Raw genomic sequence first — 27,972 nt, 5'->3', positions numbered from 1 at the left:
TGGCCTAATAACCACACAAGGTTAAAAAAAAGGCACAGTTGAGTGAACTTCACATGGGTTTGCCTTTTCAATAGTCCGCTGAACAGCTCTAATGACATCTTGCCTCTTAACAATAGCACAGACCTCAAACTGCTTCTCTGATTCGTTCTGCTCCACAGACTCTTCCAGAAATCTGCTCCGAACAGGATGAAATGGATTTCTTGATGGAGGCCCTGATTATGAGGTGCACCATACTGCAGTTCACACATTGATTCACCCAATACACCCTTCTCACATAACACCTGTGTGCGTGTGAGGCAGCAGTGTTCTCACATCATCAGCCATCAACTGGCTGCTGAGAGAGAGAGAGAGAGAGAGACAGAGAGAGAGAGAGAGAGAGAGAGAGAGAGAGAGAGAGAGAGAGAGAGAGAGAGAGAGAGAGAGAGAGAGAGAGAGAGAGAGAGAGAGAGAGAGAGAGAGAGAGAGAGAGAGAGGCTAGTTGTGGTTGAGAGGCCAATAAGTCCAGGTAAATATCTACTGGATTTAATACAGATAACTTCATTCTGAGCTGTGTACATCCAATGTCTTTCACAAACATTGAAACACATTTTTTATTTGAAGTGTTTTTAAAAGGGGTACGATGTGATTAATTAATTTGTATTTAGCCCCTCTTAATAAAAGATCTGGAAATCTGGAATCACACATATGACACAAAGAAACGTAAGTTAATGAGCAATAAAAGTAAAGTTTATTGTATTGTTCATACAGGTCTTACAAAAAGTAGCAACACAAATATAGTGTGCTTGGGGCTATGGAGCAATACATATTAATAGGGATAAGTAAAAATAAACATATGACGATAACACATGAACAGTAAATGAACAGAAAGTATACAAACTTGAGTGTAGAAACATCAAAGTGTCCTCAGCGGGTCGACTAGACCTTAAAAGGGGTGAGAGAAGTTCTTTGTGAGGCTGCAGACTTTTCTTCAACACCTTTCTGTGTAGAAGTCCTCCATGGTGGTGAAACTGGCCCTCACAACCAGCGGCAGGGCTTTCCTTTCTGCGGCTAAAAAGTTACCATGACAAACACTGATGCAACAGATGCAACATTTTCCACAGTGTTACATCAATCTGTAGGGGAAAGTGTGTGTCGCTCCAAGTAAGAAATCATCTCTTTTGTCTCGTTAACATTCAAAGTTGTGGTGTCATAATACCTGATGGTGTAGTGGGCTCACAACACAGCCTTGTGGGACTCCAGTGTTCAGATTAGCACTGAAAGATGTTGGTGTGGATTCTGAAGTATAAAATCCAGTTGCATATTGATGTTCAAGAGAGCTCAGTTTATTTATCAGTCATGGGAATGATGATATTAAACACTGAGCTCAACGAAACGCAAACGTGTTGTTCTTCACGTGAGACAGGATTAGATGGGTGGCAGAAGCGTTGAAATGCTAAGTGGAGTGGTTGTTGTTGTTGTTTTCTTATTTTCGTGGTGAAGCAGAACATGACGGGTGATACTAGAGAAGACAAAACTTAAAGATGCAAGATCAGTGATTGCGAGCATTTGGATTGCCTCACAACAGGTCTAATATATCAAGTGATGATAGTTAACGGTGCTAAAAAAAGGAATGCGTACAGCTTTTACCTTGAAGACGTGGCTAATCATGTGTCCAACAGCTTTGATCGGAAGAGACGTTGTTTTTTTGTTTATTATTTAAAGGACATCAGGCCAATTGTTGTTTGTAGCTTCATAACTTGTGTAAAAGTATTTTGTGTGTCAGGCAGGAAGCCATTGTCGTCTGTGCTTGCATCAGGACTATTCCTCTTGTTGTTGATTCCTCTCTATTTCGATTATTGTTTGAAGGCCACATGGGAGCTCATCCTGCTGAAAGTGTTCTAGTATTTTAAAAGGGGCGAAAGCTTTTGCTCTTTTAACACCTTTTGGTAGTGAGGCTTTATCTGCTCTCAGCACCGCCTTGGCCCATTTTTGCTGTTTCTAAATCTGGACAGTGTACCGGCACCCTCTCCTTTCTCTCTCTCTCACTCTCATTCAACTTATCATGTGTTTTTTCTTTTTCCTGCCCAGTTGTATCAGCAGCATGACTTTTAAAAATAAGATTAACACACAATTAGAAACCTGCTAACCTGAGTGTTGTTCGCTGTTTGTCTTCGCAGCAAGTTCAGCCATGACAACATTGTGCGCTGCATCGGCGTCAGTCTGAATATCCTGCCTCGTTTTATCCTGCTGGAGCTGATGACCGGAGGAGACATGAAGAGCTTCCTGAGACAGAACAGGCCACGGGCTGTACGTCTGGAAGCCACCTTTCTGTGTATGTCTGAGGTGTGTGTGTTTTTGTTTCACACTAAATTGAGCTGTGCTGTATCCAGGGCCAGACCTCTTCTCTCACCATGCGGGAGCTGCTGCAGATGGCCAGAGACATTGCCTTCGGCTGTCGCTACCTGGAGGAGAACCACTTCATACACAGGTTCAGATTATTGCTACTCACATTAAATAACCCCATCGAAGTGTTTTGGTTTGTAAAAATGCCCCTTGTGTAGCATCACAAACACTAGAATGAGTATTTTAGCATGAGAGCAAATTAAAAACATCAATAAGGCCAAAATGATGATGGGTGAGAAATAGAGGCACACTTATACAATTTCCTCAGATACACACGATTGTTGCATAATCAGCCACAGAGTTGATAGATTGTATCATTTATTCCTCTCTTTTCACAAGAGGACCTTGTTTACTGTAAACCACGATGGTCAACTTTTTGTTGGACCCGGAAACATGTCGACTTGTAGGTGAATGGTTCATACCCATCTTTCTATGGATAATCTTATTAAATCATTTAATCCTGTTGTTTTCAGAGACATTGCTGCTAGAAACTGCCTGCTTACCTGTCCCGGACCAGAACGAGTGGCCAAAATTGGTGATTTTGGCATGGCACGAGACATATACAGGTTTGTATGCCGACTCTGCATCGTTGTGTGCTGCCCTGACACACAGGACGACTGGATGATGTGCGTCATCTGAGCAGGAGTGTGGGCAGCGCTGGGTTGATGTGTAAAATAGGACACTAGTTGAAACACTAACTCAGTATTCAAAGTTTCATTGCCGTGAGGTATTTACCTTCTCTTCTAAACAGATGATGAGTGGACATTAATAACTCAGATTTTTTTTTCTTTTCTCAGAGCCAGCTATTACAGGAAAGGTGGCCGTGCCATGCTGCCAGTGAAATGGATGCCACCGGAGGCTTTCATGGAGGGAATCTTCACCTGCAAGACTGATACATGGTATCAAGCGCCTCGATTACCTTGAACAGCTCTATACAAATAACATTTATAATTATTATTATTATTATTATGGTCCTGAGGCACATAATATGCTGTATTCAGTAGTAAGTATGTATCAACAAAAAGGTTGAGACCTGAATATATTACTTTAAACTGACATATGCAAGTCTTTGAAAAACGCTAAAACCAGATGTTGCAAACTGATATGAGTTTAAGGTTGTTTTTTTCATTCCTACTGATGTCAAATCCAAATTGTTCTGATAAGTAACTAGCGCAGCTCAGGTAAAAAAAAACAAAAAAAACATCCATGCGCTCAGGACAACAGCAGCTGGGGATCTTTACTCCTGAACAAAACCACACATCTGTGTCAAGTGAACAAGACATATTCAAGACACAGAGCCAGCTGCAGAAAGAACACACTGAGGACAAGTATCCAAACCACTTTTTCAATGACAAAATAAGTCGAATATTTGGCATGGGTCAACAATTCACTTTTGAAGACTGGAAGAAATGTGTTTGTTCACGAATCAAGCTCACAAAACGTCTGACCTTAATAGATGCAATCAAAGTCTTTTATGGTGAGATGACAGATTTATACAGCTGAGCTGTCCATCAAACTCAGTCAGACTTCTGGTGGGAATATGAACACGATACTATCTGACCACAGTATAGTTAAACTCTGATGAGGCACATTCCTCCTTCACACTTAAAGCTATTTTGAAAATTAGCTATTTTCCAGCAGAACAATTAAACAAAAGAAGAAAAGAGGCTTGTGTGACTGTCGCTGCAGTTACCACAACCCAACCCAGCTGTGGGAAATGTAAACTGTGTTGACGCATCACAGTTCGTATCGGGCGCTAGAATAATATAGATAAATATTAGAGCAAACAAGTTGGAGACTAAAAACAAGACAAAGTAAAAATGTATATATATATATATATATATATATATATATATATATATATATATATATATATATATATATATATATATATATATATATATATATATATCGTTTAACTAAAAATGAGCTTTTTTTCTATAAATGTTACAAACCGAGGCAGTGCTTTTCAGTTGTTGACCTGTCTCTCCCCCTGCAGGTCATTTGGAGTGCTGCTGTGGGAGATCCTCTCTCTGGGTTTCATGCCGTATCCTTGTAAAACCAACCAAGAGGTGCTGGAGTTCGTCACCAGTGGAGGCAGAATGGATCCTCCCAAGAGCTGCCCGGGCCCTGTGTGAGTACTGACAGGGAATACATCAAATGAGAAGAGCCTGGATGTAAAGTGGAAGCAGGGCTGGGATGATATCAGGGACGACTTTAGAGGAAGATTCTGCTTTGTCTACAACTTTAATGTTCAATTGATGGAACTCCCAGGACGTTTTCTCTGCTCATTTTCTCTCTTTGTTATGATAACACCATTATCTATGATAACACAATAACCATGGCCAAACAGCTTAAACAATATATCTGATTTTTTTCTTTCTTTTACTATGTATGTAGCTATCGGATCATGACCCAGTGTTGGCAGCACTGTCCCGAGCACCGGCCCAACTTCTCTACTATCCTGGAGAGAATTAACTACTGCTCTCAGGTATGTTCTGTAGTACCTGTCTGTACATACATAACATTGCAATAAGTGTTAAATAATTGTAATATTTATTTAAAAAATGTTTTATCACTTTTCCCCTTCACTGCTCTGCTTTAGGACCCGGATGTGATCAACACACCCCTGCCAGTGGAATACACCCCCACCGCAGAGGACAAAGGCAGCACGATAATTCACCCCTCTGACCACACCTCCACCAGCCTCACTCCGCTCCTGGTGTCCCATCCTGTTTCCCAGGCTTTCCCCTCCCAGCTGGGTCTCTCCTCTCTGGGCCTCGGCCCAACACCTATTCCCCCACAGCCGACCAAACCTCGTCTCCTCCTCCAGAGGAACCAACCTGTCCACCACGAAGTGACATCGTGTCGCGAGGCTTTGCAGCCGTGCTGGGCTGAGCCTGTTCCTGCCCCGAGTTTGTCAGCAGGAAGCCCCTGGCTCCACCCTGAGCCTCCTCATCACCGACCCTGCTCCAGAAACAGCTCCTCCTCAGGGAGCCAGAGGCTGAAGAACAAGACAAAGAACCTGTGGAACCCCACGTATGGTTCCTGGGTTTTGGAAAACTTCCGGGGGAAGAAAACACTCGCTCACACTCAGTCCATGCCACTCTCAAGCTCCGCTTCCACCGTCTCCACCACACTGACTCCTCAGACATGCAACCCAACCTTAGAGAGCAACGAGGCACAGTGCACCAGCACCCACCTCAGCCCTTCCATCCTCTGCACTTCCTCATCCTCATCCCCATCCTGCTCGGCTAAAACTGCCCCGAGTACGTCCTCCCACAAGACCCCAACAGGTGGCGCCATAAAAGCTGGTATGGACCTGGCTAAGCTCCAGAGTTTCCCCTGTGGCAACGTCAACTATGCCTACGATGAGCAAAGCTACGAGGCAGAGAGCCTTCCCTTAGTCATGCCCAAAACCCCAGACGTCATGACAGACACCAGCTCTGCCCCCAGTGTCTCCTCAGGGACCAGCTTTGGACTAGCGTTAGGCCTCCATTCCTCCTCGTCTTGTATGCCCAAGCTGCTGCTGAAGCGCCACGCCAGCTACGGACACGAGGACGTCAGCAGACACACCAAAGCTGAGAAACCCACACGTGACCGAGACTCAGGCTTTTCTCTGTCTGAAGACCTCAGCGTTACCCCCATTTAAGAAACGCCGCACTGTAACAGGGATTCTGATCCATGTGAAAATGAAACGTCACAACCTGAGACTAGATTTCTGGAACAAAACGCATGACCACGAGGGCTTTGTTACAGGATGAGAGGCAGAACATCAGCTTATTGGAGGTCCTGGAATGCTGGAAAACACAAACTCTCCTCTGCCCTGTGATGCAGGAAGGCTGGACCCAAAACTCTGTGATTACAGAACTGCTGTAGTTAAACTCCTTTTCCTTTTCCGTTAGTTTTTTTTGTTTTTTCATGAAGGCTTTGAAAGTAGTATATTTTGTTGCATTATAGGAAATATTTTTGTTGGTATTTGTAGTAATTAGTTTACAGTAATAACCACATGAACATATTGAGCCATTGGTGAGAGACTTCCCAAGGACGTGTTTTTATTTCAGACTTTTTTTAATGATTGAAATTCAGTAAAGGCTGTAGAGTGACTCAATCTATTTAATTTATAATTCTACGCATACTTAAGGAACTGAGTTGCTTTCACCCTAAATAATGTGAAAATGCACATTAAACAGCAATAACACGTCTTTGGTCTTTTCACTCAACTCAACTCTACTTACTTGGTGTTTTCGACATCCCGTGGAGTTTTTCTCAGTACTTAATGGAGATTGACCAGTTTTAAGTTTGTAAGGATGGAATTTTAGTGGCGTGAGAACAAGAGATAGTACACGTAAGGAAACCCTAAACGCTGTTTTTATTTGAAGATAGTCTGAGTTGTGAAATGTGAATCTTTCTCCGGCTGCCCACTGACTCCTGGTCAGTGACTTTGACCTCCTCCGAGTTGATGCTGCTGGTTTTGGCCTCGTGTTCACAGACAGCCTCTGACTTCCTGGAAACCTCACCGAGGACAACAAAGACACTGACCCTGGCCAGGAAAGCATTTACACTTTACATTTTGTTTTTGTGCAGACTAAAATATACAACATATAATGTGTTTGTTGGTGAGCTTTAGAGGTGCAAGGAGCAGATATCGTTTCCTCTAGACAGAGCCAGACTAGCCGTTTACAGTATTTGTGCTAAGCTAAGCTAGCCGACTGTAGATTCAAGTTGACTGTGCAAACATAAGAGTAGCATTGATCTTCTCAAACTCTGCAAGAAAACAAATAAGCATATTTCTACCAAAAAAACCTCCCCTTAAAGCGCTGACTCCTTGTGAAAATGACTTCCTGGTCTGTGCTGAGATTAGATTTTTTTTTTTGCCAAACTAGAAAGATCTTTATTTGGCATTGCAAGTCTCCTTCCCCAATATTTACTTGGACTGAAGAAGGTCTCATAAATGTATAAACTTGTAGAATGTGTTGACCATGCAGCTGTGAAAATATTTGCTATTTTTGTATTCTCGTCTGTACACTGGACTAACCCATTGCATTTGTAGCTGTTTTTCCTTTTATTATTATTAATGAAGTATGTTAAAGAAGGATCTGTAGCTGTAGTTGACCACTGCCATTAAATACCACTGCACTGCATCTACTGGTCTTGCTGGTAGTACCGATGTTTACTCAGCAGGGGGAGGTAATGAGCCTTAGAGCTGCCAAATGTGCTGCTGCAGGTATCTCAGTTTATTTAGCTGATCAACGATTCAACTGTTGAAAGCTCTTTTCAGTATTACTGTTTTATTCTTATATAATCAATTTGTTAGTTGTATATCCTATATGTGTTTTTATTTTGAGTCTAAACATGTTGATAGTTTATATTGTAGTATGTTGATTGAATTGTCACACTTATTGTTTTATAGTCTTTCTGTATGTTTTTATGCTGATATCAGTGTGTGTTGTTTTGGTTGCTCAAGAGTTCACTTTCAGAAATGGTGACCGACCATGAGGCTCACATTATTTTCCAAAGACTCCTTTTTAGTGAGAGATTTCTGCCATTTAGAAATATTGATTACTGTGGACTTTATTTTCCAGAGAAGGAAAGAAATCCCCCCATGTCTTGCTCACAGTGAATATTCTTCATGGTCTTGTTTAATTTCACACTCACTGCACTGAAATGTATTTTTTTTCTGTATTCTTTATGTTAATGACTCAATCAACAATAGAAAGACATTCTATGCAATATACCGTCTTTTACCCTTTTCTCTAACCTAACTGTGCCCCAAATAAATCAACATATATTGATCTTATTTGTGTGAGTTTAATTTGTTGCACAGATTACATTTTGCTCTGGCTAACATACATGTAAAGATAGCACAAATGTGTTTTGCTATTGAAAATAAAATTTAACAGTTTTTGCCCATTTTAATTAATTTAGTACATTTTCATATATTTCATTTGCACAACATCTCTGAAAAAGCCCCCAAAAAGTGTTATATAACAAGTTTGATTACAGAAACAAAATCAGTGAAAGAAATGTAAATTGTTTGTCAGAACAGTGACACAGATAAAACACTAAGGATGCAGTACGCAGCACTATATTTACAATATGGTATGTGTTGTAGTTATATGACGTGAGGTTTTTGAGCTTCATACTGCATTGAATTACTCCTTAAATATTACACCTACAGATGTTGTACAGTGTTGTCAGAGCTGAGGCTGAGACCGTAACAGGACTGAGGACTCTCTCCTTGCTTTAAATCACATTTCATGAGCATTCCCTTCACGTGGAACGGCCCGTCTCTGAAATCTGAGTCCTTACACTTTCACTTCTGCTCATTTTATAGGAAGTTGAATTAGTGTCAGTTCATTTGCTCAATCGTTCAGTAACTAGTGACACACTCTCTGCTTCTCTCTTCAGTGTCTATTGTGTCTTTTCTGTCAGTCGCTTTATGACGCTGCTCTTTTTCTACATTTCTGTACATGTTTTGCATTTATCATTGAGCACCCAAAGCACATCAACATTTATTACATTTCCCAAATGCTCTCACTGTGGTGTCCATTACAATTGTTTGACTTTCTTTCACCTCTCTACAAGTCAAAGGTCACTGGCCATGTGTTTTGCTATTTTATTTAGCATCTGAGTAAGAGGTTTCTCCGTCTGTCTCCTCATTGCTGACAGACTCCAGCGTGTGGATGAGGTTTTCCAGCCCCCACAGGTAGCCATCCTCCCGGTTGCCTTCCTGCCAGGGAATGTCATGGCTCAACATCTGGCCCTCTGGTAACGCCGTAGTCTTGCCAAAGTCAATGATCCAGACCTGTGCATTGCTGGTGTGGTCATGGATAAAGAGGAGAGAGCTGCCAATGACCTACGAAGAACAAGAATGGTTTCATATTAGCTTTTGCTTTTTCTACTTCTGCTTCTATTCGTCCATTCATAAATACATGACCAGTTGATAAAAGTAAACAAAGTGTTCTAAACAGTTTAGCTGGAAGTGAAGGAATATAAATAGTTATCGGTCCACGTGTCTCTCCACAACATCCGAAACCATGTTTTGGAGGATTGGTGTTCAGATCGCTCACGTAGAATTTCAGATGAGGTTCCTGCTGTAACACTTTATTAAAGCGCGTTATCTTTGTTTTCAGTCATCACCTCATGTTGCCTGAAGAAGTGCGATGCCTTCAGGGCCTGTTGGATCTCTCTCAGTCTGCTCAGGTAAGACTTCTGTGTTTCAAGAAAAAACATGAACTGGCGGATCATAAACACATTAATTGAAGCCTACGATTCAATTTAACATTTATTTGTTTTGTTACAAATCCATAAAATAGAAGCTACAGTTGTTCAAAGAAAGGCTGTCGACACAGTGGATGTTTGGGAACCTCCCAATAGAAAACTCAAACAACATTATCTGCACTAAATATTCTCTGTGTGCAGTTCAAACACTTTGTATTTACTTTGGAAAGCGGTTGGGGACAGTCTCAGGATGAATGCAAACAGCCTCAGTAATTAATATTTGTCCAAACACTGAACACGGATGTGAGAACTGTTTCTATTCATTGTCTTTCAAGTAATGCCTGCGAGCGACTGCCTTGTGTAGATGTGTCTATTGTGTATGTCCTCACTTGCATAAATACACAACATATATGTTTGCAGAAGCCAACTGACTGTCACGTACTAAGATGTTCACGTTCCCTCCGACAAAGTCCTTGAACACATGGATGACGTCCTGCATCGACCTGGTTTTCTTGAAGTCAGTCCGACACGTACCGTCACATTTCTGAAAGAGAGGAAATATTAGACACAATAAACTGCTTTTGACATGTGATTGTACTGAATTCATGTGCATTCTTTAAACCTTCCATGATTTAATTCAAATAAATATGGAACATACTATTTCTTACTATTTCAAATTAATCATCTGATTAAATTGATAATAATTTAGGATAGGAATATATAAGCGTTTTTTTTTTTTTGCTTAGACCTTTTCAGTCTCTGTTTTTGTATATTATATAGAATAATATTGTATTGTATTGTAATGATTGACTGAATAAAACACACAAACAAACAAACAAAAACAATCTGTAAGCAAAAAAAATTGATTGATTGATTAAGTGAATATGTTTGCAAAAAGTCGCTTATCAACGCATCCAGCAAACACAAAGCCGCCTCAGCATTTATTTGGATTCGGGTCGTGTAAGTCCAATATTCACTCTGAAATGCTTCTACTTCTGTGCTTTTTTTTTTTTTTTTACTGTTTTTATGTGTACAACTTTCTTTAGTGCCTTGCTCAACTGAATGAGTGCAATTGTATCATGAATGGTGTCCCCATCATTCCCTCCACCTTGATTCCTTCTATCCTGAAGCCCAGGGTGTTGGTGGAGCTCATGGTCTCCCTCCACTGCATGTAGCGAGGCTTGGTGACGCCTCTTTGGGAATGCTCCTGGGAAGTTGGGCCTTCGCTGTCCACCTCCATCATTTTGTTGTACAGGTCTTCCCTCGGCTTGGGGCGCTCCCTTGCCCGAACAAGCTCTTCCTCCAAGTACGTCCTGGAACATCAGGAGGAAAAAGGCCTTCAGGTGGAAGAGCTGCACACTTTTCACACGACATGGCCTTAGTGCTATCTGCATGTAAGTACATAGTGATGTTTACTTTCAGGGTTTGCCTGGCGTTCACACCCTTATTTATTAAGATGTAGTAGCTGTAGTTGACTTTCCATAACAGAAGACCAGAAGACTCTTTTGCTGCACAAGAAGCTGGAGAGATCATCTCCTTTTTAATGTTCACTGAAGCAGAAAAGCTGATGAATGCAAAGTAATGCCATTACTGAAACGCTCAGCTGAATGCCACACACTCTAAAAGAATAAAGCTCTGCTGGTAAATAGTACAACCGCACGTGCAGAGTTGTCATATTCATATCAAACCGTTATGTACAAACAGATGTGAATTTCAGTTTCAGTTTGTGAACTTAACTTCCTCTGTGCTGAAGAGGGAAGCTGAGGGTAGACGCCAGCGTGCGGCGTTGAACTGTGAAAGTCTGAGTGTGTGTTAGTGCAACTTAGTGGTTTGAAACTTTGTGGTTGTGAGTGTTTTTCAGTGAAGGGGAGTCTCCAGGGACACCCTGAGTGTGTGTGTGTGTGTGTGTGTGTGTGTAGCCTCAGAAATACAGACACACACACTTTCTAGACAACACAACGATGTGTTTATGTCTCTGTTGTTATGTGTAAGTCTGTAGGTGCGTAAGGTTCAGATATCCTGCTTGCCTTTGCATGCATACATTCATTAGAATATATTCCTGCTCATATATATGTGTGTGTTGTGTGTATATTTGTGCCTGTGCGGATGATACAGCGAGGCACTGTGGCAGGAAGCCGAGCACACAGCCTGCAGTTACAACAGGTGTTCCCTTGTGCGCTTTCAGCGGCACATCCACAAAACATGAGCATTAAATACTGACATAAATTTAAAATACGTAAATAAACAAGGACATTATATGACATTGTAGTTTATTTCTGCTCCAATAATTTTAAATGATTGACATAGTTACGTGTATGAAAATAAAAAGTATTGTTAAAGTCATAAATGAATGCCTAAATATCTATTATAAGTTGTTGATGTATGAGTAGCTTACTTTCTTACCTCACTCCCATCTTGCAGTCCATGACATTGGGAAGGTCAAAGTTCACCAGCAGGTCGGTCATATGAAGGAAAGACTCTCCATCTTTTTCCACGGTGCCGTGGTAACTGGGCACAAATGGGAGCAGCGCATCTTCCCTCAGCTTCTCAAAACACTGCATCTCATTTTCTGAGAACTTCTTCAGGATGTTGCCCTCGTCTGCTGCTTTGAAGTTACCTGACATGGGATGAAGACCGAAGCTTTGGATTTCAGACATTCACAAACGGGAGGGATGAGAAAGAGAAGTAATGTCGGGGTGTTCGTGGGAAAGGAAACCAACACATCTGATCCATAACAGTACAGTATATAAAAGTCAGTTCGGTCATGGGGCTTGACCTACCTTCCCGTTTTCTCCTTCTACAGAGCTGGTAGAAAGGTTCAACAACTCAATGATGATGGGAACAGGTCATACCTTTATGCCCGGCTAGCTGAACCCAGTTCAGTTTCCGCCTCTGCGTAGCACTGAAGGGCCATTGGACGATTGTCTTCAGCTTCCACCACGGCTTGCTCTGGAGAAGAAGTGCGAGAAAACAAACACAAGTTTATCTGTGTTGTTGATCGCATCAGAGATTTGAGAAAAAGAGGAAGTGCTGACCTTAGTCCAGCCTGTGTCTGAATAAAAATATAATTAAAAAAGCAATTCTACCCAATAAATCTGATGCCAGGCTTGTGAAACCTCCGATCTAGGTCAGTTAAATGCCATTTCTGTGGAAACTCATATCTGCACTCAGCATCTCTATTCAGCTCTCCAGCTTAGTGTGGCAATGGGCTTTGATCCACAGAGAAAAATCTACTATCTAACATTGGTTTACAGTCAAAGACATGTTCTGCTTGTATTGCTTTTATATTCAAGTAGGAGTCAGAATATCACACTGACTAAAAAATGCATCTTGCAATATTAAGGAGAAATAAATCTGACGGTTTAACACCAAATAATCAAGGCTGACACTCTGCCCTTGCGGCTGGCATCTCTGACCCCTTGTGAGCAAAGTCAGAATGTGTTGCTGTCATAAGACAGTTTGGAGCTTGTCACTGAACGTGAACAAAAAAAAAGACTGACGGGTGATTATCTTGTCTCGGCAGAGGTGTTCATTTTTCAGTGATTTGTTTCAGGACTCTTCCTATGCCACCCTCACTTTCTCCTTCTTTCTCCATCTCTGTCTCTCAGTATGCAAACACACACACACACACACACACACACACACACACACACACACACACATAAAAACACAGCAACAGCTTGCGTATTTCACAGACGCAGTAGTTCTTCACACTTGTAGAGAACTGTCTGTTTTATTCCCTCCCAGAAAACTGACGCTGTGAGAATTATATTTCTAGAATCTACATAACTACAATCACCTCAAACATAATCATTTGGGGAAAATACACCCAATGGAACAAGTCAGGCATCAGAGAGGAAAGTACATGTTCTCAGCGCATGTCTTTAGGCATCGGAGAGGTCATTGTATTTATTCTGCGGGTTCTGATTGAAACAGGAAATGAAACAGGGACTCGTGTTGGTGAAACACAAAGCTCTGAGCAGCCAGCCAAGTCTCTGTTAAATGTCAGATGATATGCATCACTTACTGCAATGCTGCTTGTTTACTGATAATATCACATGGCGAAGGTGTTAGACTTCCACAAGCAAGCATTTGATTATTTATTACTGCGAGTCTTAAACTCTATTACAGTGAGTTACTTACATTTTGATAGAAAGAAAGAGGAGTCAAATCACGTTTATTTGTCACACAGAAATCATACGCAGTAAGTGTGGTGAAGTTATAACTCCAGACAGCTGTGCATGAAAAGAAAAGATAATACAACAGAGTTATATAATATGTCAACAGTCGTGTGGTATTATGTCTTACGGACATTTCTGGTATCACCCTTAAGTTCAAACTTGAAATGACAGGTTTGTTAAATGAAAGTGCATCAGAAGTATTCAGACACTTAGTAAATCATTGGATAATTTGACCTCTTTGGTCCTTGAACCGCTAACAACTCATCTACACATTGTATTTATAAGCCATAATGGGTGAGAAAACTGGTTTAATCCGGAAAATGTGTTAGCTTATAGTTTTGTATGTAGAATCTTATTTATAATAGTATCTGCTGCTTACAGCCAGCAAATAAATTGTACAATATTTCCAAAAAGCAAAAAGTCAACAGTTTTATTTAAGTATGGAACTTTTCACCATTATTAGTACACATTTGTATTTACTCCCAGGAATTAAAGGGAACCGACTGCTCTTCTGTTCTGTTGGCTTATGGTTTCTTCAACACTCAGTGGCTCTCAAATGGGGGTACTTGCGATTAAAAAAAATACATAAATAAAATTAGCATAAATTTCAAAATTCTTTAAAAATAAGTATTTATTAAATATTCAATAATACAAAGTGTATGGTCTTAAAGTAAATTGTATATATTCTATATTAAATCAGACACTGATGGCACAGCGCTGTGTGTTTGTTTTTTCAACCAAAAAATGTTTTGTGCTGGTTGGGGGTACTTAAAAAAGGTTGAGATCCGATGCTCGCTTTCTGTCACACAGACGCACCTTTTACTCTAGGTCTGTTGTGTGTGTATGACAAACTGACACCGTGTTGATCTGAACCGTCAGAGCAGTCATCAGCAACGCAGAAAGCAAATTTCCAACAATTCATACGCGAGCAGCAAGGAGAACAAATGCTGAGACGATGTGACTCATTGCTGTGAGCCGACCATTATAATTCATGTCTTCCATGTTACACTGTTGTCATCTCAAACTGCTAATGGGATGCAAACCACTGCAGGATGATCAAATGAGTCCTGTCTGTGTGCTCTCCTCTGCTGCATGTCCATTAAAAAGCACTTTGCTGTACACTTTAATCTTTATTAAACATGCATTCAAGTGTGAACTAGCCAAAGTACCCATACACACGTCTTTTTGACTTCCTGAAGTGGTTCTTTTTCAAATGTCAAAGGCCAAAGCTCAAACTGGCTACTAACCACAGAAAAACATAATTACCCAATGACATGCTAGCATTTAGTGTAGTGTGTGTGTGTGTGTGTGTGTGTGTGTGTGTGTGTGTGTGTGTGTGTGTGTGTGTGTGTGTGTGTGTGTGTGTGTGTGTGTGTGTGTGTGTGTGTGCATTGGCTGATGTGTGGGCTGATGTGTGGGCTGAAGGAACAGAACCATAATCAGGGCTATTTTCCGAGGTGTGACGACCAACATGTTTTCACTTGAAGTTATAATAACTTAAATAGACTTTTATTTAGAAAAACCTGCACACTGAGCCTCACTTGAAGGCTTTCTCTCTCTCTCTCTCTCTCTCTCTCTCTCTCTCTCTCTCTCTCTCTCTCTCTCTCTAATGCACACACACACGGAGGCTTAACAGGCAATGTGTATTCAGTCTGTTTAAAATTAAGTGACAGCTAGACCTTGTATGGAGAAGGCAAAGAGAAGCAGTGGCATCATAAAATACACACACACACACACACACACACACGCACGCACGCACGCACACACACACACACACACACACACACACACACACACACACACAATGGTCTGAGCCTGAGCGGTGACAGTGGAGACAAAAAGCAGATCATGTTGTTGAGATGACTGTCACGTAAAAGCTGCTAAATAAGTCTTATTCTGTTCAAATCTAAATCTAGTCCATGTCTAATCTAGTCTATGGAAAAGTTGCTTCTGAAATATATAAAACTGCTCAATTTGCATACACACAAAAGCATGTACAATAAGACTGAGACTTGTTGGCCACAGGTAATCAGCCAAGAATGTCAAACAAGTTTCCACCCTCAACGTCTATAAAGGGCGATCCTTCAACACTGGGCTGTGTGCTGAAGGAGAGCCGCACAGCGGTAAAGGTCAGGAGTACAGTTACAAAACACGAGCTGACATTTAATGCAACAGATACATTTGTATTATTGTTTTTCACATAATTTGTGTAATGAGTTATCCATTTGATAGCCTGTGCAAAAAGTGTATTAAGCCTGTGCAAAAAGTGTATTAAGTGTATTAATATTATCGACATATCAACAATACTACAAAATGACATTAAACTGAAGCTCATTTAAATTGTACCCACATGGCCTTTAAGAGTATTGGCAGTAAACAATGTGATATGACAGCAAGGTTATCAAGATTTCTGCAACTTCTCTTGGTTGGTTTACATTTATGCAGTGCCTGGTAATTAAGGTGATGTAGGCTCTGATAAGACATTAAACATGGAGGAATAATATATTTTCAATGGGAATATTTTCTTTTCCTCTGACAGAAATCTCAAGGATCTTTCTTTTTAAACAATCTTTAGCAACAAGAGGCACGCATTACTCTGACCAATACATGTGACAACTGACATTTTCCAGATCTCAAAACAGCATAAGCAAAAATAACTTATGAAAAGAAGAAGTGACTAATTTCTCACAGAAAAAAAACTTTTGCTCGACAGAACTCCTTATACGACAGGATTATGTTCTAAAAGCATGACTAATACCGAACAAACACTCAGTTATTGGCAGTCAGAGATCCCACTGGTCCTCTTGAAGAGGAAGTGTAGTTTGCTTATTGCTGTTTATTTGTTGCTGTGCTTCACTTTTTCTTGTTTTCAAAACGTCAGCTCAGTTCTGTAACTTTAAATTAACTTTAATTACAGTGGATGCTGATTAAAGAAGATATCACAAGGTCAAAGATGGCAATTTGAAATGAATTTGTCGGTATAAACATCCAGTACTCATCAGGGAACGTATTCTCATTTTACATTCAAATGCATTTATTAATATGTAGTTACTGTACCTGTGGACTACACACACACACACACACACACACACACACACACACACACACACACACACACACACACACAAACACATTTTAGAGAGAATTATGGACTGCTTCACTGTTATTGATGTGCATATAACAAAAAAAGACTTTCTGATGCTCCATCTATAGAAAGACATGTGCCGTAGTTTATTAAATATTAAGCTGATTTATACAACAATAAAAACCCATTGTGTTGACTTCTTTTATACATTGTAACTGGGACATACAGTGACATGAATTGCTGGTAAACCTGCATTGATGCATGGTAACTCAAACTAAGGAGCCCCTTCAACGGCCTTCTTCAATCTTGCTCGTCCTCTCCTATGTACTCACCTCTCCAGCGTCCACCAGATGCTCTAAAGTGATGATGCCTTTGCTTTTGCTCTCGTTGTCGCTGAGTAAATCATCCTCGGACTCCACAGCAGAAGACCCTGTGGAGGAGATGGACGAGTTGGACAGTTTCCTGCGCAGGGTACCGTCCACAGCATCATCCCAGTCCTCTTGTTGCATCTCCCGGGAGGAGCCGCCACTCTCCGGGGTGATAGTGACCGACGGTACCCGGGGCGCATCCATCATAGTCAGCGGGACGGCTTTCTGAACGAGATCATCGCAAGTCTGAGATGCCTTCCCGACAGTTGTTCGCTCTACACGCGATCCCTCATTTACTCTAGTCCCAGAAAGTCCGAAGTCCTTGGAGCTCTTTCTCCTGCACCCTTTGGGCATTGGAAACTCAAATCCGCCGCAAGGACGCACGAGGAGAGTCGCGAAGGTGATTCACTTTAATCTTCAAATGTGGTAAGTTCACTTTCAGAAAGTTTACTTTGAGTTTAGGTATGCAAATAATCCACCGCGGGAGTTCCTTGTTGTTTGTCGTCCGAGCATTCACACATTAAAAAGCCCTACGGCCGGAAAGGGGAACCCCTCTCTGGTGGTGGCCTGGCTCTCGCTTTACGCGCGCCGGCACACCCACACCACTGTGCAAAGCGTATTATCTTCCGCATTGCTTTTTGCTTCCTGGCTGAAACGATAAACCTGCTGACAGGTTCACTTTTGTAGTTATAGATTTTCTTCTGTCTCGTGCTGATTTACGACACCAATCTGGTATTAAACTAAAGGGGAGCTGTAGATTTATGTCAAAATGCAGCTTTACAAGATAACAATTTGGTTTGAGATGTATCATGTTTCTACCGAAAGATACGCACGTCCACAGACACCAATGTTCAAACCTTCCGACTGTAGTTCTCTAAAACACTATTTGTGGCATTTAATGTGGGGGCTTTGTTTCCAGTCTATGTTTATTTGTTCATAAACTCACTGCTGATGTTCAGAATTTGAAAATTAAATACCGTGTTTGGATAATAAAAATTGGGCGGTAATTTTAAATATAAAGAATTTGCTTTGACAGTTACTTTTAACTTAACTGATTATAACTCAATCATAAGTCATGTTGCCCCCTAAATAACCACTAGAGGGCGGGTTCTGACACAAACTCCACATTTAAAATGTAAACATCTGCTGTAGCCTGAGCCTGAGCCTTTGATCGACAGTTTTATCGACAATACACGCCTGCTGTGGGCACCCCGTCTCCTACACGACACTAAACTGAGTGGGGGAAACAAGGGAAGAGATACAGTATACAGTATATGATCTGCTTCCCGTGCGGGGTTCTCTTGCCATTCACTTTGTCGATTCTGTTTTCTCCCTTTTTAGGGTCCCTTTTTAGCTCAGTATGTTTTTTTCTTCTGTTGGACGGTTGAACTTCTTGCTTTCTAGTTTGTTGTTGACGCTGAAGACCCCGCTTCCATTTTATTTGGTTTATTTCTTTTCATTTATCAATACATTTCACTCCCCGGTAAGTCTTGCAGCTGCCTTCTCTTGTAATTTTGTTTAAAATGTATATTACTTTCTGTGTATGCGTAGACACATGAAATGAGTCATTACAAACCTGCTCTGCATGGTAGTTTTTCAATGGGTTTCTATAATACTTTCTGGTGTGCCAATTTTAACAAATTAATTTAGATTAAAAAAACGAAACAACCAAGACCTTAAAAAATGTAAGAAATTTATAAAACGAGCTCAACCCTGTTAACAAAACTAATCCTAAATACACTGGGGCTTGAGGCCTCCAGAGCAGCATTGACTATTGTTGCTGTGAACATTTGGCTTAATGTTATAAATGGGATTTATCCATTATGAATTGACATTACTTATTATTGTTACCTTATCAATTGCAATGCATATCTGCTTTTACAGGCTGGCATATGTCAGTGTTTGTATCCGTCTACCTTCACTATGACTGCCTTGTCAATAGGAATGGGTTGTTTTATGTTCTAATTATTATTTTTATTATTATCAGCAAACGCTAAGCAGCTTAACCTAATTGCTTATTTGCTTTATTTAGGTAATATATATATATATATATATATATATATATATATATATATATATATATATATATATATATATATATATATATATATATATATATATATATATATATATATTAATATTACACCCCCGTCCATTAGGTGGCGATAATGCGTCAATAAACTGGTTTGCAAGCGCAAAAAAAAAGCAGAAAGAAAAAGTGCCCTGTGAGTGGTACATATACAAAGTGACAGAGTCAGATTTCTTACTCTGAGGGCCACCTTTGGGTTTATTTCTCTCCTTTAAAAACAAGGAGCACAATGTTCGCCGTCAGAAACGCGCTCCGCCTCGGCTGCAGGTTGTCGGCGGTGTCGAGGAGAGGCTGCGCCGGCGCGTCCATCCCGGTGGACGACGTGGTGAACGGACTCACCGAGGACCAGATGCAGGTCAGACAACGAGCAGCACAAAGTGCGTTTCTCTGCACAGGCAGTGCAAAAAGCCAACAAACAAACAAACAAACACACAATTATAGTGTGATTTAAGTACGTTGTGGTTTCATAATGTTTGACGGACAAAAGGTTATTTCGCTGTGCACATGACGTGTTGACGTAACAGATAAGGAGACCTTGGTATTAGCCGACCCGGCTAAGCTAACCACCCAGCAAACGGATGTTTGGCACTACCGTAACGTCACGTTGGCACATATTCATTTAGTTTTCTCTTCTTTAAAAACTAAAGAAAGTAGCACGTAAACTCTATCAGACTGCGACTTGTTAAGCCTTACAAGTTAGATTTACCACAGTTAGCTCTGCCAGCTGAGACGCCCCCACCAAGTCGCCTTCATGAAAAGTTATTGGAAAACCATTGAAACCGGTTTACCTGTCCACGTTTGCCAACTCAACTTAATATTCCACTGGACCAGGATCTACTTTGTATCCGAGATGGCTTGAAGGATGGGTGAAGTCCGTGTCAATTTGATTGGTTGAACGAGGGTGTTCTCCAATCCTGCATGTTATGAAGTTGATAGAACAGTAATTTAACAAATGTCTGCAAGAGTCTGAAACATCTTTGCACGTTTACCTGTAACTCAAACGAGACACTTGCGGAATCTGTAGTTAACATCTTAAATCTCATGTTCCTCCTTCAGGGGTCTCGGGTCTGCATGTTTATCTCTACGCACTTAGAGAATAAAATGACCTGTATACGAACGGGTTATTTTAAAGTCTATTGTTCGTGTTGTGTCTTTTGCACAGCTCAGGCAGACGGTTCGTAAATTCTGTGAAGAAAAGCTTGGGCCTTGTGCTGATGAGATTGACAAGACCAATGAATTTCCAGGAATGCGAGTGAGTTGTTGCGCCCTATTGAACACCACACACATCTGTAGTTTCCTGATTTTGAAGTGAATAGTTAAGAAAGTGGTCGTATTTGTGATGTGTATGACCGACACACCTGCTGTTCTGTAAGATTCCTGCCTTGGTAACTTCTTGCGTCGTCTCTCCAACAGGATTTTTGGAAAGACATGGGTGAGATGGGATTCCTCGGGATCACTGCTCCAGGTAAGAAAGCTGGAGGGAAAATCCTGCCATCATGTTTAGAAGTACTTGCCTCCCAACTACCGACGGGAGACGTTTTATCTTTTGCTTTGTAGTGTTTTAAAATGACATGCACTCATCTCTATTTAGAGGAGTATGGGGGCACAGGACTGGGCTACCTCGATCATGTCATTGTGATGGAGGAAATGTCACGAGTGTCGGCAGCCATTGCTCTGAGTTACGGCGCCCACTCTAACCTCTGTGTCAACCAGATGGTACGCCACGGCAACGAGAAGCAGAAGGAGAAGTACATGCCAAAGGTCAGGACCAATACAGTTCAAGTTTCACACTATAAAACACGTAAAACTAAGATGGATTCACTTATTTATTCTCATCGCGGTCTCCTCCGTTGCCAGTTAATGACAGGAGAGCACGTAGGAGCCCTGGCCATGAGTGAGCCCAACGCCGGCTCTGATGTAGTCTCCATGAAGCTCAAAGCCAAGAAGCAAGGTAGGACATACTCTGCAATAGTGTTACTCTATATTATTCTATATTTCTCTTGAATTGTCTTTATTTCGATTCATATTTGTACTTGATATACTTATACTTTCTGTCCTTCTGCAACACCTGACACCGAGCCTATCTCTTAGTTCATATATTTATACCCATGCATGTACACAATATAGGCCTCCCATCTTAAATGTGTCACCATCAACTATAGCTAGATATGATGTAGTTGCTCTGCTGCTCAGATCAATAATTATATATTTCTTGGGGATTATACCAAGCCTCCGGGAAGAGGGCTGGGCTTTGACTTTACCCAGTGGCCAAACAGTTGAATTACAACCTTTGTCTTTGTCAATTGGGTCCAAAAAGACATTTCTGCATCAACTTACTTTGGGAAAGAGTCTTGTGTAAATCAGTGGATAATTTTTCATTTATTGTTCAATCAGTTAAACCAGTAGCCCTCATTTAAATGATTAGGTCCTATAAGTAGTAAAAAAGCACTAATAGCCAAATCCAGAGTAATTCCCTCCCTTCGTTAATGTTAATGAGTCCAGAACGAGGCTGGACTGAGGGCAGGCAGACGGGGTTGAAGCAACTGCTAGAAGATCCGGATAATTTCCTTTTGAATGTTATACTCTGAAGTCAAATTTCTTATTTGCTTCCTGCACCACAGTGGCAACTTCCAATAGCAATAAATGGGCCTGCGCCTTCAGCGCTGTATCCAGATCTTTGTTTACACATCCATGGATTATACTCACTCAGGGTTTGAGAAACCCACTGTTGACATTTAGTCCTTTTCACATTGAATATTCCCTCCAAATTATTTATTCCTGTCGGGCCAAAGACTCCGACAGTGTGTCTTGTGTATTTATTTAAAGACGTGTCACTTCTCTGACTATGTAGTCCTGGGAAAGCACTACTGTATAGAGGCTGTTGTGTTTGTAGCCCAATAGAGGATCCAGAGACAGAAAAAAAAACTTTCATCGTGCATAGTTATCTCTTGCATAGTATGTTCATTATAACTTGATGTCATATATTTACTGTAACATTTTATACAAACCGATTAGCCTATTCTTTGGTGCAGCAGACACACCTCAGGTGTAATAAATCCAGCCAGTTAGAGGCTCCTAAATTAACAACAAAGATCCTCAAAAGATGGAGAACGCGCTCTCACGCAAGACATAGCCACACTAAACCCATTGCGTGAGTGTGCCGCATACGTGTGTGCAGCGTATGTGTGTGTGTACGCGTGCGCGTGTGCACGCGTGCATGCGTGCATGCGTGCATGCGTTTAAAAAACATTCAAAAAATAAAATCTTAATTCTGCAGTGGAAATCTGTTTTAGTTTGACTTAATTTAACGTTTTAATTTTTTTTCTCTAGGCGACTACTATGTTCTGAATGGCAACAAGTTCTGGATCACAAATGGACCGGATGCCGATGTCCTTATTGTTTATGCAAAGACAGATCCAGAGGCCCATCAAAAAGGCATCACGGCTTTCATTGTTGAAAAGGTAAATCTAGTCAAGTGAAGACGTATTCTTCTGTCTTTGGATTTACTTGTGGTTAAGGGGACATGGTGGGTCTGTTCTGGGGATCAGCGTCGCGTTCTGTCGGATATGATACAAGATTATACAAACGGACATGAATCCCTGTAATGAGAACAAGTTTGTTCACATCTGTATTTTGTAGGGAATGCCTGGATTCTCTACAGCACAGAAGCTTGATAAACTCGGTATGAGGGGCTCAAACACCTGCGAGCTGGTGTTTGAAGACTGCAAAATCCCAGGTGTGTGTGTGTGTGTGTGTGTGTGTGTGTGTGTGTGTGTGTGTGTGTGTGTGTGTGTGTGTGTGTGTGTGTGTGTGTGTGTGTGTGTGTGTGTGTGTGTGTGTGTGTGTGTGTGTGAGAGAGAGAGAAACAAGAGAATTATTTTTTTTAAATATGGCTAATGTCTTTGCGTGTTATCCTTCAAACATTCATTTTTTACATTTTTCATGGATACTTTTCATTAATTTTGTTGGGTTTTGCTTGTTTGTTGTAGAGGCGAACATCCTTGGTCCGTTAAATAAAGGTGTTTATGTGATGATGAGCGGCTTAGATCTGGAGAGGCTGGTGCTTTCTGCAGGACCTATAGGGTAAGTTTTGCCAACATGTAACGGGTTACAGATACAAAGTTTGCTGCTAAATCTTCTACAAAATGTAAACATTTAAGGTTAACTTTTTTATTATTTAGCTGATGCTTTTATCCAACGTGACTTACAATAAGTGCATTCAACCATGAGTACAAACTCAGAACAAGAAGAATCAAGAAAGTACAATTTCGTCAAAAAAGTTATATTCTATAATGTTCAGCATTCTTTAATAATATCATCGCTTTTCAGCATCATGCAGGCCGTTTTGGACAACGCCATTCCATACCTGCACGTCAGAGAAGCTTTTGGACAGAGGATCGGACACTTTCAGGTTTGACCTTCAGTTTTCACTTTGTTTGAAAAGTCACTGTAAATGTTGTTTTGTTAAATTCAACACCTCAGGTCTGAAGCTTGCAGCTATAGAATTTACCTTTGCAATTATTATTCTGAATCTGTTTGCAGCTCATGCAAGGCAAGATGGCTGACATGTACACCAGGCTGAGCTCCTGTCGGCAGTACGTGTACAATGTTGCCCGCGCTTGTGACAAAGGACACTTCAGTGCAATGGTAGGAGGATTTCATTATCTACTCCCATAGCACCCTGTTAAACGACACTTCAACTAAAAAGGAATATTTAGTGTCTCTATTAATACATGTTTGTTAACTTGGCTTCTTTTACAACTTCCTTAAATGTGTTGTTTTTTTAATAATAGCATCACTCATTTTTTTTTGAAGTTATCAAAATAGATCTCTGAACAGTCATAATTACAGTTGACTATACTGAATATCTTGACATGCCATGTTTAATGGCAACATATAACAAATCAATTCTTCAAAGCTCACTTTTTTTGTTTAAACTTTAAAAGCTAGACTGTAATGTCAGAAGCATTTTGGTGACCAGGGACATGTTATGTCACAGTGTCATATGGAGTCCTTCATTAGTCCCACAGTGGGGAAATGTGCTAAGTTGCATAAAACGCCTCACACTTGGTGTGATGGAACCCTGTCACAAATGAAAGAGCTGCTTGCATGAGACTGTCGGCGTCTTGCGTTACTTGTTCCTGAATTGTACGATAAAGTACATTTCCCAACACGACTTGCGCTGTCGTTGCAGGACTGCGCTGGAGTGATCCTCTATTGTGCGGAGAACGCCACCCAGGTTGCTTTGGATGGCATTCAGTGTTTGGGTAAGTAAGAGACTAAGAAAGAAAACTGAATGGTAAATTAAAATCTATCCAGTACTTTCCAATGGGAATTATTCATTTCAGTGATGAGAATCTATTTTATGAAAAATAACATGCAGCTGATACAACATGGAGATTAGATTCTGACAAAGAATTCATGTTCATTGATTATAATTTATATGATTATTTAGTTCACTCTGGTTCTGGATGGAGCCTTGTTGTTGGTGTGAAGGAGGTTTGATGTTAACGTCATTGAGGAGCTGCACAGGTGCAGCTCATTTGGTTAATAAATGGCATGCCGACGAGTGAATAGTGGTAAGAGAGCAGAGGGAGTTACCTTCAGTAGACGTTTGATAAAGGATGATTCGTTAAATGTACTTCAGGTATAAACCAAACTGTTTTATGTGTAGCAACTGACAAAGATGTTACAAGCCCAGGGACTCACTTTGTGCATTTAATGTCTGCAGTGTGTGCGCTCTGAAGCGAGCCGCTCCCGTACTGCACGCTAACTTAAAATGATGTGCTACTCGTAAACAGGTGGGAACGGCTACATCAACGACTACCCCATGGGGCGGTTCTTGCGGGATGCAAAGCTGTATGAAATCGGCGCCGGCACAAGTGAAGTCCGCCGGCTCATTATTGGACGGTCCTTTAACGCCATGTATAAATAACCAGAGCTGAGAAATGGTGATTGCTAAAGAGACTGAATGGGCGGTTTGCCGTGGATCAACAGTTACTCACACCCAGCGCCTTATATGATGACGTGTTGCTGCTGTTGGGATGTTGTTGGATTGTCACATGTTTTCGGGATCATTGTCACAAAAGATTTTACTTAATATGCAGAGATATATCAATATCTCATTTATGAAATCATACAGATGACTGTGATTTGACAAGCTCCCAGCAAATTGAATGTTTTCGTATGTTTTGTTTTTCATATTTGGTTAATTTTAATGTGTTGCATTGACTTTATAACCAACAAAATGACAATAAAGCAATATTATTGAGAATTGAACCTTATGAATAGGTTGTCTGTTCATTGTATTAAAGCCTCTGGAAACTGCTGTGGCTTTTTATCCTTCAACAGACAATGTTGGTGTTTCAATAATTGATTTAATTAGGAATACTGTACAATCATGAGTTTCATTCTCTTGGATATCAAAGGTTGATTTAAAACTTTTTTTTTTTTTAAAGTCTCATGATCTTTATAACTTACCCTTCATGATTTCACTGCAAACTGTTTTTGAGTGGGGAAAATATATCGATGGTATTCTGTTGTATAGAATTAGAAAAGTTTGTCCATTTTTAAGAGCAAACGGTAATCCCTGTTGTATACTAGCTCTACTGGAGAAACAGTCCTAATGATTTGTTTATCTTCTTTTCTCCAAAGGACTAAATAAAGATAGTGTGAAAATATTTGAACACATGTAGTGTTGTCTATTATGAAGAGAATAAAAGTTGTATTTCTGGACTTGAGTTTGTGTCTGTCTCCTGAAGGGTCTCATTTTCAAAAACGGAGTTAAACATTGTTAAGAAAACGTGCATGTTTCTGTGTCGTCTACACAGAAGCCCTTGTTTCTAGGAAAGCCAAATGGAAGACAATGATTGAACTATCCCTCTGCGTTTGAATAATACATGTCTCAGGCTGGGTTTTCCCTTCACGGGGAACAAGTCATCTCAAACACACAGAACCAAACCGAGATGTTGGGTAAAATAATAGATCAAAATATTGTTTCTGTAAAAATAAATCTGCTTTAATAATCTTTAACAAAAGACACATTTGAATTAATGTTTTATCATAAAAGCACAATATTTCACTGAAATGGTTCTAATCTGCTGAATTAAAGCAATCTGAACAATCAGCAAATTAGTACAGAGTTAAAAGCTCTTAAACTGGCAAAAATGATGCATCCAAAAGTGCAGAATACAATCTCATCGTTGATGAAGGGGCTGTTCAAGCAAAGGCAGCACAGCTCTAAACAATAACCTGAAATGTTAAAAATGATTTTCAAACAAGTTTCTTCTCTCCTTTTTACACCGACCTCAAACAAAATACCAAATGTATCCGTTTACACTTCTGAAGACCTCCGATGTTCTCAAAGACGATCAATCAACCTGTTTTACTGGTTTCCTGTATTGGAATGGCAGGTGGCCCATTCTCCTTTCAAAAGCTCAATAGCAAGATGAAGGATGATGGTTTACCTCAGAGATGATGTTACATCTGTGGTAGTCAGTTTATAGATTATATTGTCAGACCACTATTTACCCAGTAGATACATCATTGTTGTATATAGCTTTACTGGTATTTTACTAATTTCTAAAATATACCTTGGGCCCAGCTTATCAGCTTTGGTCACACTTTAGAGTAATATAAGAAGATGTCTCTAGGATACTTTATAAAAGATGAATCAATCATTGTTGGCTTTGCAGATCAGTAATAAGTACAAGGTAAACTGCTGGGTTTTCTTGCTGGTTGTCCAGATCTTTGTGAAGGAAGCTTTCTGTCAGAGGAGTGGGCTTGACTTTGTCTTTTTGAGCTGAATGTCTCTTTGAGGCAGGAGAACTCCTTCAGGGGAAAAGTGCACACTAAATGCCTAATTGCCATCATATACATTTGTATATTGTTTAATGCATCTCTACTATAGCTTTGTAGATTAGAGCTATACACTAATAAGACTTTTGGTTGCTCAATTCCAATTAATCCATTTATTAACAATTATTTTCATCACTTGTAAATGCAAACCCTATGGCTTGTTATGAAATGAGAGAACATTTATGAATTGATTAGAAACATTGATTGAGTAAACATAGAAAGAGTAAACAGGAAAAGAACATTTCCCACAACCTGGCAACCCCAAACGTGTTCCTCTATTAATGGATCATAACTCTAACGTAATACCAAATTATTCATTAACAACAATACATAATGAGTTTAAACTTTTAAAAATGTGAATGATCAGAGAGCGGCACCAGGATAATGAATATATGTTTAAAGCAGCTGCATAAGCAGCCAGCAGGAAGGTACTTTGAACCTGCAGTAGTTTGCAGACTAAATGTTATTGTATGCACACATGTGTAATATCAGCACCTGTCTGTGATTACCGAGTTTTATATGTGTCCATCTACTTATGTTGCAATAAATGCATATTTGCTATTTTATTTTGTGATATCATTTTCATTTAAATACGCTGCAGTCAAATGAAGTGAAATCAGGACAACCAAAAGGTTTGAACCAATATCTTTCTTCAAACTATCGTACAGTATAAGCCCGTGATGCCGCGCTGCCAAGACACAACACGGCGTAAACAGACAGAAAGTCACATAAAACACATCAAACTCCTCCACACGAGTGCTCCTGGAGGCTCCATGCGGTCACATG

At 40.4% G+C, this 27,972-nt stretch overlaps 3 protein-coding genes across 3 annotated transcripts in view; 2 read left to right on the top strand and 1 right to left on the bottom strand.

Annotated features, from left to right (window-relative positions):
• Window positions 1-6,123, top strand: part of ltk (leukocyte receptor tyrosine kinase) — a 41,671-nt gene extending 35,548 nt beyond the window's left edge. Inside the window, exons 22-29 of the mRNA XM_068580402.1 lie at window positions 159-223; window positions 2,157-2,286; window positions 2,370-2,467; window positions 2,856-2,948; window positions 3,180-3,281; window positions 4,382-4,516; window positions 4,783-4,873; window positions 4,988-6,123. Of these exons, the coding sequence (XP_068436503.1) occupies window positions 159-223; window positions 2,157-2,286; window positions 2,370-2,467; window positions 2,856-2,948; window positions 3,180-3,281; window positions 4,382-4,516; window positions 4,783-4,873; window positions 4,988-6,034 (1,761 nt within the window). The 3' untranslated portion in view covers window positions 6,035-6,123. The remainder of the gene's footprint in view (window positions 1-158; window positions 224-2,156; window positions 2,287-2,369; window positions 2,468-2,855; window positions 2,949-3,179; window positions 3,282-4,381; window positions 4,517-4,782; window positions 4,874-4,987) is intronic.
• Window positions 6,124-8,195: 2,072 nt separating this feature from the next.
• itpka (inositol-trisphosphate 3-kinase A) lies at window positions 8,196-17,765 on the bottom strand. The gene is made up of 7 exons (XM_068580745.1): window positions 17,205-17,765; window positions 12,459-12,555; window positions 12,010-12,223; window positions 10,715-10,919; window positions 10,049-10,150; window positions 9,526-9,597; window positions 8,196-9,241 (listed from the first exon to the last, which is right to left on the bottom strand). The coding sequence occupies exons 1-7, from the start codon at window positions 17,592-17,594 to the stop codon at window positions 9,002-9,004; spliced, it is 1,320 nt and encodes a 439-aa protein (XP_068436846.1). The 5' UTR covers window positions 17,595-17,765; the 3' UTR covers window positions 8,196-9,001.
• A 1,712-nt stretch (window positions 17,766-19,477) lies between these two features.
• Window positions 19,478-26,064, top strand: ivd (isovaleryl-CoA dehydrogenase). Its single transcript, XM_068580348.1, has 12 exons — window positions 19,478-19,684; window positions 20,492-20,581; window positions 20,743-20,794; window positions 20,921-21,090; window positions 21,187-21,280; window positions 22,660-22,790; window positions 22,969-23,065; window positions 23,319-23,412; window positions 23,659-23,740; window positions 23,872-23,976; window positions 24,524-24,596; window positions 25,131-26,064. The coding sequence occupies exons 1-12, from the start codon at window positions 19,559-19,561 to the stop codon at window positions 25,262-25,264; spliced, it is 1,248 nt and encodes a 415-aa protein (XP_068436449.1). The 5' UTR covers window positions 19,478-19,558; the 3' UTR covers window positions 25,265-26,064.
• Window positions 26,065-27,972: the final 1,908 nt, after the last annotated feature.

Source organism: Clinocottus analis, unplaced genomic scaffold (assembly GCF_023055335.1).
Source record: "Clinocottus analis isolate CAN_PGR_092001 unplaced genomic scaffold, fCliAna1.0.p SCAF_17, whole genome shotgun sequence".
Classification (NCBI taxonomy): Eukaryota; Metazoa; Chordata; class Actinopteri; order Perciformes; family Cottidae; genus Clinocottus; species Clinocottus analis.
This window is presented reverse-complemented; position numbering and strand designations above follow the sequence as displayed.

Bases quoted from the DNA above. Each gene is read 5' to 3' on its own strand.
- itpka (XM_068580745.1), bottom strand. From the start codon at position 17,594: ATGCCCAAAGGGTGCAGGAGAAAGAGCTCCAAGGACTTCGGACTTTCT. The intron at 9,598-10,048 runs GTACGTGACAGT...CTTGAAACACAG, and splicing joins GAGGGAACGTGAACATCTTA to AAGTCTTACCTGAGCAGACT. The intron at 9,242-9,525 runs GTGATGACTGAA...TGTTCTTCGTAG, and splicing joins ACTTCTTCAGGCAACATGAG to GTCATTGGCAGCTCTCTCCT.
- ivd (XM_068580348.1), top strand. From the start codon at position 19,559: ATGTTCGCCGTCAGAAACGCGCTCCGCCTCGGCTGCAGGTTGTCGGCG. The intron at 22,791-22,968 runs GTAAATCTAGTC...TGTATTTTGTAG, and splicing joins CGGCTTTCATTGTTGAAAAG to GGAATGCCTGGATTCTCTAC. The intron at 24,597-25,130 runs GTAAGTAAGAGA...ACTCGTAAACAG, and splicing joins GGATGGCATTCAGTGTTTGG to GTGGGAACGGCTACATCAAC.